The 11,390-nt window shown below is 45.7% G+C and overlaps 1 protein-coding gene across 1 annotated transcript; it reads right to left on the bottom strand.

The window, feature by feature from the left end:
- Positions 1–2,271: 2,271 nt before the first annotated feature.
- On the bottom strand, positions 2,272–5,301 carry LOC127345373 (uncharacterized). The gene is made up of 5 exons (XM_051371849.2): positions 5,112–5,301; positions 3,951–4,070; positions 3,659–3,802; positions 3,379–3,561; positions 2,272–3,264 (listed from the first exon to the last, which is right to left on the bottom strand). Exons 1-5 carry the CDS (start codon positions 5,112–5,114, stop codon positions 2,488–2,490), a joined length of 1,227 nt encoding a protein of 408 aa, XP_051227809.1. The 5' UTR covers positions 5,115–5,301; the 3' UTR covers positions 2,272–2,487.
- Between the last annotated feature and the right edge of the window lie 6,089 nt (positions 5,302–11,390).

Here is an 11,390-nt window from a genome sequence, read left to right as displayed (position 1 = left end):
GCTCCTTTTAGAACCAACTATAGACACGGCAAAATGATGGAACAATGGATTGTTGCCGAATCAGTAGAGAATACATCACAGTTCAGGAATTCTATACAACAAATGGAGTATGAGATTATTGCCAGGACACGGCTTATCTAAAAAATAATGCACTCGCAGGAAACAATAGTTCATGGCTTTATATTTGTAGCTCTCACTTGCTATCGACTGGAAAAATCTGAGGAAATCGCATGGAAATTTGGTAGAAACTGTAAAAGAGACATGGATTACTTGTCGTTCATTAGAATTGAGGTCACATGTCATCGAAATCGCGTTCGGCTGCCTGGAAGTTAATCAAAACATCAGCGCCCATTGTGGTGAGGAGGATCTCGGAAATGAATCGACTATGAACACAAAATCAAGTGTAAGAGATGATGGCTTATGCACCAACGAAAGGAAGTTTGTCCAGTGTAGTTGTACAGGTTATGATCCTCCTTGCTTGAGCAACCAGCACTTATAGAATCCAAAAGAAATGCAATCAAAACCGCAGCGAGAACCCAATGAAAAATCGCAGAGTTGAGACCACTCCAAGAGACAGATATGAGTAGGTGGGTGTGCTGGTAGTCCAATGGCAAGACGGGGAGCTTTTTAAATCTGGAGACGACATCGGGTCAATTACAGCTCGCAGATTGTTGAGCATGATGGCTGATGAATTGTAATCATGATGGGGCAGTTTCGCGAGCCTTTATGTGGAGGAGGGCATAGCAGATTTTGTAGACATGAATTCATATGTTACGGCGGCGGTGGGGGCAGCACGGAAGACGAATGATGCAGAAGGTTTTACAGGAGGAAGGCAGGAAGCGAGCCATTGTAGCGGGCTTCCTATCCAACCCAAGTAGTGGCACCCTGGGCCCATGTGAAGGAATTTCTGGGTGGAAAAGAGGCAGAGAGCGACCAGCGACGGGAATCGGGAGACACGACAACGCGAGGGAATTAGAGGTGACGTGGACCATCGGTCGGCCCATCTGGTCGAGGCGCGTGGGTCTAGCCAGGAACGTTGATCGGTCTGCTTCTGTCGTGTCGGTCTGGCGAGCAGAATCATCCCGTACTAATGTGAACAATGCGGCGGAGGTGAAATTTGTTAATAAGGTTATGTGGATCGTAGTGAGACCAGAAAAATAGGATCATCTATTAAGAAAGAGAAGATACTTATAATGGATAACCTAATAATTAATGCTTCATTTTCCTAGCCATGCGTAAAGAGTCCCACTCTTGTATGGCACCTACCTTGTCACAAAGTTGTGCCAATACCTTCCTAGAGTACGACGTAAAATGGACTTCCGACCTTGATAGCCGCCGAGATATTTCATATGCGGGGTAAAAACTTTTGCACGCATTTTTCGCTTGTGTCATAAAAAAAGAACCACCAGGTATAGGTGTCATTTTTGTAGGGGAAGAAGAGGTGTTTCTTATCTAAATTTCTAAGATCTGGCTGATTTGTCTTCAAACTAGTGATTTGATGCTCATGTTCTTTGAGTTTGTTCTTTACTTTGATTACTTCGATCTGGTTAGCTCATGTGAGATTTGGGTTAGTGGAACATTAGAATTGAGAGCGGTTTTCTCACTTCGGTCTGCTACAATTTTAGCACCGATTGACAGATTTTTGTTTAGTATGTTGGGAAAGATATGTCTGCTTGTCTTTCAGTGGCGATTTGTGATTTCAACGTATATCCAACTTTTCTTCAAGTAATATCGAAAAATGTTTAGGCACTTTGAATGCATAAGTGATACGTGTGACTTATTCTAAGTTGAATGAAAATTAACTTAATTCTCAGTCAAGTGATGTCATCCAATCTCAATTGCAATCTCATGCTAGCACGATTCACGAAGGTTTGAGGTATTTTCTCTAATTGAAACCTCACTTTTACAGCTGGAAAAATCTCAGTTGGAACCCAACTTACACCTTGTAAATGCACGAATTATGATGTAAATTCCATGGTGTAGGACTGGCCTGAGAGCTAAGTTAATCTCACAACTGCCGAAACAATACAAGGTGATGACTGATGATGAGATACTCTTACATCCCATACATATATATAAAAGATAAACAAAAAAGTACAAGGAGACCAAAACTTGCCCATGAGGACAGCGAAATGAGACCGGGGGTGATCGGAGCTCCACGACTACGCTCCCCAAGAGGGTAATGACACACCGTCATGTCGTCGTCGAGACCGCAAGTATTGAAGGGTTAAACTCTTAGCTTGTGGTGCTGTAATCTTGACATGTCAAAACTTCATTAATCCACCTTTTCACCGAAAAATTATGATGATCACACCATATTGATTCAAGCTTATTTCCCGGGGAGAAAGAGAGGGTGGGAAAGGTGATCTATACACATGACATTATATCTCAAGCTCTCTAGCTAGACCTGTAAATTTTGATGTATCTATTTCATCTAAGACAGATGCAATTGCCATCGCTGGCAACGAGCCGGCTGACCACCGTATGTCATCCCTTGGACGCCGGCGTCGGCGGCTGTGGATAAGGGTCGGTCCAACACTCGTCCTCCGCCACCGCCTTCTTCCACCTCCTGTTGAATATCTGCAGCTCCGTGTACGACCGCAGACGCACCGCGTACCTGTCCGCGGCCGTCGACGCCGAGGACGCTCTCGCCGTCTTGCCAACGTCGCCGAGCGTGGGGATGCCGCGGTGGAGCACGTACTCGCTGTCGACGATCCCGACGTTCATGCTCCGGTCGCCCTGTGCGCAGTACCCGAGCTTGAAGTCGAGCCCCCACGCGAAGACGAGGTCGTTCTGGATCATCCGCCACGCGCACCGCCACGCCGCGCGCGAGAACACCGGCACCATCATCTCCACCCACCCCGTGCACGGCGGCCCCGTGCTGTTGCCGTAGCACCGCCCGCCCCCCGCCGTCTTGTAGAACCGCCGGTGCACCGCCCCGCCCCGCCGCGCGCGGGCCGTGAGCCTGTGGTGGATCTGCGACCGGTGGTCCAGCGCCGGCTGCGAGATCTCCAGCCCTTCTTTTCGAACGATCCCAATGTACCTGAGGGGATCGAAGCCATCCACCTCAATGTCCTCGTCCCAGAGGAAGATGTAGTCATACTCGGCGACGAGGTCCGGGTGCAGGAACCGCTTGCCGAACCACCACTTGGTCTGGTCCGCCGCCGCCACGTGCACCGCGCGCCGCGACCACGGCAGGTCGCTCCACCCGTCCACCGCGCCGTCGTAGTGGAACAACATCACCGTGAAGTTCGCCGCCGGGAACTGCATGGTCATGATCACAGCATCGTTATATTGCTGCCTAAATCGAGAAGCGAAGCGATCGAGGGGATGAACGAGCAGTTCAGAATGAGCTAAATGATCGGTCTTGGCACGCACCTTGGAGACGAGCTTGTGGACGACGGCCTTCTGTTTGATGCCGACGGGAATCGCCAGGAGGCTCTTCGCCGCCCGAGCCTCCCTCCGCTCAGGGTTGCCGCCAAGGGACTCGAACTCGAAGTTGGACATGTCCTGCACGATGCCCCTCGGCAGGGCCTCGCTGCCTGGAGCCCTGCACTGGTTCTGCACACGCACGGACAGCAACAGTTGTTCAGTGTTCTGAAGCTGAAATCGATGTGTCAGTGCATAGAAGTTCCTGCTAATGATGTCTCTGACTGACCTCGCACATGTCACCGGGTTCTTCCGCCGGAGGCGTCTCGGCGACGGCTGGGTCTACGCGCAGATCGCTCGCCGGAGGAGCAGGCCTGGATGACTCCTCGTCAGTGGCCACTCTCCTTGGCTGCAGCTGCAGTATCGACAGGTTCTGCAGGAACAATCGAGCACGTCAGGCGTGACATTTCTGCACGGCCTCTACTGCATATCTGCAGCATCGACACTTCATTCGTGTGATGTGAAATGTGATACTCATGCTTTGCTATCTACAGTAGTACGGTGCAGTAAACAGCACGAACCTCCTTGTGATCGACCGTGACGATCGCGCCGGCGACGAACACCAGCACCAGAAATATAAGCGCCGCCGGCGGCAACACGCCCGAGAACCGCTTCTGTGACGGATCGCCGGGTGCCGGACCCTGCGACGACAAGGCATCAGAACCAGCAGCAAGTGAGCAATTCATCGACCATGCAATGTGCCAAGACTTCAGAGATGGGCACAGACAGCTGACGGAAACAGAAAGTAACGTAAAGGGGAGGAAGGTTAAGCAAACAGAGGCCTTTGCACGCACCACGCAGAGAGGAAACCCAAGCGAGGAAGGTGAAGCTATGCTAAGGCTCACCCAGAAATCTACTGCAAGGGTGGCCCCGAAGCAAAGAAACCTTCACCAGGGTTAAGAAAGAACTCAGCGACGGCAACCTCTGTGGCACTCGGAAACAAATACAGTAACTAAAAATAGCAGCAAAACGTGCGCGCGGGGAGAAATTGTTTTGAGTGGATTTTGCATCAAATCAGCACGAACTCAGTCTATGAAATGCTCATGAGATTAAAAATGCACATGTATCAGGATTAATCAAATGGAACGAAAGTAATCTCTGTCTGAATTCTGAACAACTTGAGTCTCCCCAGGAGAGCACCTGTCCAAAGTAAATATCTGAATTCTGAATCTTTTTCGAAAAGAAACTAAATTCTGATTCACTCTAGTCTCGAAAGCAGAGCACCTACAGGCTGCATCCCATAGCTGCAATAACGGTGAAATTTTCGGGTGAAAATAAGTTCAATAGAAGGAAACAAATGGAGAATTGCCGGAGAGCAGGGCATGTAACTGAATTCACACGGAGGAAACGTGATTAAATCCCCAACTGTTTCTCCCGAGAATTCCGAAACCCCAATCTTCGAAAGCAATTCAGTGAGCTCCTGGAGTGATTTGATTTGCTGAACTAGTGCTGTGTGCGCCGTACACACTGAAGAAACTGAACAGTTCGTAAAAGACGGCGGAGAGCGGCACGAATTCAGGGGAAAGACGTTAGGCCTAGTTCACAGGAAAAAAAATACAGAAACCTAACGGAACTCTATCCATAGCACCTCGAATGGACAATCTGGAACTCTGAATGAATCCGGCGGAGAATTATGATGGCAAGAAACAGAGGAGATCAAGAACAAGAAAGCGGCGGCTTACCATGGCGAGGCGGAAGAGGCGATCTTTTCACGAGTTCGTCGAGGGTTTGCGCCAACTGCCGGCGACCATCGACGGGACGGAGTTCGTAATTAGAATTCTGCGAGGACGCGCGGAAGAAGTCGGAATTGGAGACGAAGAGGAGGAGTTGGGAGGGAGGCGAGTAAATGGTAATGGAGGGATATTTTAATGCTTTAAGCCCCTCATGACTCATAACTTTTTGGTTCCGTTTCTGGATGGTATTTCCTTTCTTTTTGTATGTACCCCTGATATTTCATTGATTTGAAGATAAGTCCGTGGATGGGTTTATGGTTTAGTGATTGTCGCCAGCCTCATCAGTTTTCACCTATATATTTGTGACATTTTGATGCTACCTCATCCAGTGTTGAACATACATCATTATGAATATATTTCATCAAAAAGTTGCAGTTAGTTCTTTTATTGTTCAATCTAGAGACTAATTGTCAAATTGGTTGAGCTAGCATATCGTTTAGTACTACCTCCGTCCCTGTTCATAGGGCTTACGTGTATCCCTAGGTTCTCAATTTGGCCAACATAATATTAGTTATACAACATAAAAATTATATCATTAGAAAGTAAAACACGTGAGCTTTTTAATGATATATATTTTGTAATATATATCTTGTATTATCATTGTTAAATTTACAACCTAGGGACACGCGCAAACCCTATGAACTGAGACGGAGGGAGTAGTGTTTTGCATGTCTTGTACTGTGCATCCATAACAACATCTATGCCATGCAAAGACACATGTACTGATTTGATCGGCATGCAAAATCATGGGCTAACGACGTGGATGAACATAAGTTTGAAGTCAATGGGTGAAAGTGCATGATTTCAAGCTAAGAAAAAAAATACATTTTTGATATAGTGCAGAAGATCTAGTCGTTGTTTATAATTAATTAATCAAATCATGACAAAACTTATGGTATGCGTACCAGCTAATAAAGACGAGTTGTGCGCTAGTTATAACGGAGAAGTGAACAAATGTTATTGATCAAAAATTTGTGAATAGCAGGGTTTATTATGAAAGATGCCCAAAATATTGCCTTTTATATAAAAAAAAGATGCCTGGGTATTATTTTTGAGAAAGTCAAGATGGATGACTCTATGTGCCCCATGGAGGAGTCGTCCTTTCTCTCTTTATTTTCTTCCACCAGCTAAGAAACTCCCTCATTTTCTAAAAATACAAAATTCTTAATTAGTCCTCTCAAACTCTGCCAAAAATACAGCTGTACACAAGTACCTCCCCAGCAATCATTTCCGCTAATAATCACACTTTCCTAAATCTCGATTTAGATTTGATTACATTAATTTGAGAACCTATATAGAGAGAGAAGCTATAGATGGTATTCAGCGATAACTTTCGGTGGGCGCAAGCGAAATTAATGAGACAACCTGCCAAGAGGGGAATGAACAGAAATTGCCTTGTCAGTGGGAGGCAGGGTCCACTGTCTGACAGGCCGGAAGATTATCTGACGCAAGAAGAGTTCTTGTTCTGGCCAGTACCGGTGAACCCCGGAAGTGGCTTTCAAGGTGTGGGACCCCATATCCATTCCGCACGCCTTGTAGGAAAATCGTAAACTACTGAATCCTAGTCCTACGGTCCTACCATGATCGGATCCTCTGCCACCCTTCATCGTAAGCTTTGAGCAAAAAATAGAGAAGTGTGGCCTTGTATAGTCAAACACACCTCACGTTTGTTGTAATAGGAGTGTGTGCTTTGAGTAGCTCTCAATGTTGCCTGGTCACGTTTGAAAAACTAGGTGAAAAGATGGAAGGTGAAAGTGGAACTCCAATACTTCTAGATATTTTTTACCGTGATGTTTCTAGATTGGAAAAAAAGGTATAAATTTCCATGTATAAGTAGTCATTTTTTTTAAACTCCGGGGCAAAGAGGCGATTGGATTTACCCCCCCCCCCCCCCCCCCCCCGGCTGGTGACGCTGGAGGTGTGGCAGACCACGACTCCTAGCCGACGGGAGTGTTCATGTTCTTCGTTTTTATGTTGTTTTTCAATGTATTTTGGGTATGGTGAGATGGCGGCGGAATAAGGTCCTCCACACCCTATTCTTTGCTCAGGTGGTGGATGTAGTGCCGACAAAGGTTGCGCGAATTCGTGCGCCCGACAGACCTCCCGATATCCAATTGGTTTCCGTGTTCGTTGGTGTAGTTTGAGACTGGTCTTTTCCGATTTACGGTTTTTATCATTGGCGATGGTTGTTGCTCCTGTGTGCTCATCTTTTGGGATCTTAGAACGATAACTTTCTGTCTATCTACTGCAACAAGGTCTACAACGGCAAGCTTTTACCGGCTCCGGTGATGGAAGGACGAGGATGGCGGAACGCCTTCGGCTCGTGCTAATATATGTAGTTGTCGCTAGGTGATCAATAAACTATTTGTATTTTTTATTATTTTTGAGGCTGTTTGTACTATTGTTGATGATTATTAATAGATCGGGAGAAATTTTGCATTTAAAAGAAACATAGTTGAGAGTCGACTATTGACCGTGACGTTTCTAGATTGGACCAGAGAAGAGAGGTTCAAACCACCAAGTATGAGTAGTCTAAAATTTCAAACTCAGATATAGTTCAGTCGACTATATTTTTCTGAATGAAGTACCTAGTGCTGAGTTGCTATCATTTTCACGGATCCGACTACTTTTCACCTTCATGCCAAGACGAGAAGAATAACAAAATCATGCCCGGCCCAGCGGCTTATTCCAATCCGTGAAGTAGACCTGCACGAATGCTAAAAAAATAATTAAAAATTAATGTATCCACCCGTCATCCGTAAAGTTGTGGTCTTTTCAAGGTGAAGCTAGAATGAGCAAAAAGAAATGCATAATATAGTGGACCAGATAGAGATAGCTACCTAGCTCCGCCACTGAGATGAAGCCATTACACAAGATAGGTGTACATATATGCCTCTCCATGATGATATAGATAAATAACCACTACTGTAGGAGTATTATTTTTCTTGGATGCCAAAGAACGTACTTGCCGCTGCATCCGCCAACCCAGCCGTATTCACGTCGTCATCGAGCAACCGGAAAACAGCCGTAGGAGGCTATAGCTCCACTTGAATCATCAATCGTCCCTCTCTTCTTTTCCCTTTTTTTTAATCTTCGCAATACCAGAATGGCTTGGTCGCTTCTAGAGGAATTTAAGCAATGGTCTCCGTCAACAAAAGCAGTCACGACCGTCCTCAAGGTGACAATTAAACGTTGGATTTTTCCTGGACAAAGAAGCTTCTTTTGCTGGACTCGCCCATCGTCCTACAGGCTACATCGGTTTTTCTTTGTTCCCACGTGGAATGTGGAGCGCCTATGAAATGGTCCGACACGTCACAAAAAAATGTACCACAAAGGAAAAGAAGCCATAAACTATCCAAGAGGCGATCTCATCTACCCTCAGCCGTCACTGGCTGGTTCCCCAGCCCTCCGCTGGTTGCTACTACGGCAAGAGGGTGGGGAATCTTGGATTAGGTGTTTGCCCCGTATCATTTTCGAGTTTTTTCATCCCGGTGAAGGGACATTGGGGGCGATTAGAATAAATGTCCTTCAGCCCGCCCCAGATCGATAATTTTTCCTGAAGGAGTGAATGACCATCAATGGGGCCGAGTTTGAAGTTGATCGCCGGTCATTAGTTCGGACGTGGTAAATATCTGTCTACGGCGGCGGTTTTCTGGATGGGATGATGACGCGGGGAATTGGCGTCCCCAAGTTCCCCCTCCGCTGATAAAGCTCAGCCAGGTATGGTTTTGTCAAGGAACTTGCGACTTTTGTGTCCCACATCTCTATCTGTCCGGAGTTGAGATTATCTCCCAGCCCATCTCGGTACTACTAGCTTCTCAGATGGCGATCTCCCAAGATCACGATCGCCGACATCTTCTAGTCTGCCCCATGACTTCCTAACTGTTCCTTCTACAAGCGGATGGATTTTTTCAATCTTTTACGGACACGAGCTTCGCTACCCCGGATGCCTAGAAGCGGCATCGAACTTTGCTCATGGGGCATAGTCGAGGGCCGCACGAGGAACATGGTGCTGAACTTTTCAACTATTTTTTTTATTTTTCTTATAAAGATGTTCTTATGAGGGCTGATTTCACATATACATGGCCTTACATCTTTCCGCAAGAAGAAGAAGAAGGAAAAGAGCCTGCAATATTTCCGTGCTAGCTAAACCTTGTCTTTTTTGGAGGGAAATATTGGCATTTTATTGATCAAATTAAATCATTACAAAGTATCTCCCGGATGCTATCCAGTGCAACAAAATGAAAACTAACAGATCCAAAAGTTTCAGATCGACGAGCTAAAACATGAGCCGATACATTTTTCTTATAAGGGGCATGGAAGAAAGAGTAAGAAATAAACTTTGAAGCCTCCTTCTTGATGTCCTGAATGACCACTCCCAAGAACGAGCGATCAAGAGTGGAGTTGTTGATGCGATGCACCACCGATAGGCAATCCGTAGCCAACATGATCCTTGTAGCCTTCCCCCTGAGTGAGAGCCAATGCATGCCTAACGGCCAGTGCTTCTGCAAGTTTTGGCGTCATGACATTCGGAATGAGCTCGCTGCAAGCAGCCAAGCATTCTCCATTGTGGTTTCGAATCACGACGCCTACTCCCATTCGCTTGGACGACGAGAACAAAGCTGCATCCACATTTACCCAAACCATACCTAACGGCGGTGGATTTCATTTATCATCAGCTAGACTGGAATCACACCTGTGAGAAGATGGTTTGCGAAGATGTAGCTCGATCATGTCAGTATATGCCTTAATTTGTTCGGCCAGAGTTCTAGGATGCTTCATAGTGTCCCCATTCGGAACTCCATTCCGTGTTTCCCAAAGAAACTAGAACGCCACGGACACTGTCAAATCCTGAGCAGATGGTCTAGAGATAAAATCAAAAGTCTAAACTCTCGGATTAATAAAGCTACTTCTGCATATGCCTGAGGAAGAATGTTCTGAATAAAAAAAAAACACCTCGAACTGAAACTCATTTTGACAACACCGAAATGACGCCGAGCCAAGTCATCCAGGTAACTTTGAGTTGAAGAATCACCATTTTTGGTAGGACACGGCTGGTACGCAGGATTTCGATGCTCCAACATAATTGGCATTTTTTCATCTTTTTACACATACCACGTAAACTGTTTTTTCCAAAGAATTGTGTGTGATCATAGAATGTCTGGGTGCACAATCGATTTTTTTCGGAACCAAAACACATCGTCCGATTAAAATAGAAAGTTTTACATCTTATCTTCAAAACCAGCCATACCATGGCCATCATAGGTAAAAATGCAAAACTTTCAGCTTTTAGTCAGGTGATGTGTTCTGATAAATGTGACACATAATTGTAATGTGTGTGGTAAAGACATAATTGAGCGGTGTGTTTGAGCGAACGCCGGAAAATAACGGTGTCCTATAGCAAGTTTTTCCTAGAGTATCTTCTCTGATAGGTTCATATGCATCAAAACACCACCCATTGTACTTTTCAAAGTTCCTAGAGAAAAGGTCACCAGATCAGAGGGGACCCGCCTCCGTTGCCGCATTCAGGTAATGGAAGTCGCCGAATAAGACGTGAGTGATCCGCAGCAAAACAGGACCTCCCACCAGGCGCGCTAGCAGTGCGTTGACGAGCTCACGTCGCGCGCGTCATGCCATTGCCACGCCACAGTTTTTCTTCCTTGTGCGTTAAATGCCAACGTCATGCCCGGCCGCCGGGACACGGACGGCGCACCTAACTTGAAGCGTTCAGGAAAGACCATGTCTGGCGCTGCAAGTTTGATCGAGCAGCGGAAAAGAACAGACAGTCCATCAACTCATAATATAGTTTCTTTTACAGTTCTCATACACAAAACCATTCTCCGAGAGATTGTACTCAATGATTCTTTTACTTCCCTGCAATTTCTAGTAGAATATTACTCCTCCGATCCATAATACTTGCCGTAGCTTTAGTTCAAATTTGGTGGATCTGAGGAAGTAGTGGATTTTCAATTCTACTCCATCCGTTTCGTAAAACAAGACGCTTAAATTTTGCTAAAAGTCAAACTATACAAAGTGTGATCAAACTTTTAGAAAAACTACCGACTATATGAAATCAATCATATTAGATACACCATAAATTATACTTTCATATTTATACCTACATAATATTATAACCCTTTTGTTAGATCTTGGGTGACCAAGAAATAAGATAGAGCTCGATCGACACTTCCTCCCTTATATCTCGTGCCAAGGTTCGTGGTCCCTTAT

This window comes from Lolium perenne, chromosome 3 (genome assembly GCF_019359855.2).
Source record: "Lolium perenne isolate Kyuss_39 chromosome 3, Kyuss_2.0, whole genome shotgun sequence".
Classification (NCBI taxonomy): Eukaryota; Viridiplantae; Streptophyta; class Magnoliopsida; order Poales; family Poaceae; genus Lolium; species Lolium perenne.
This window is presented reverse-complemented; position numbering and strand designations above follow the sequence as displayed.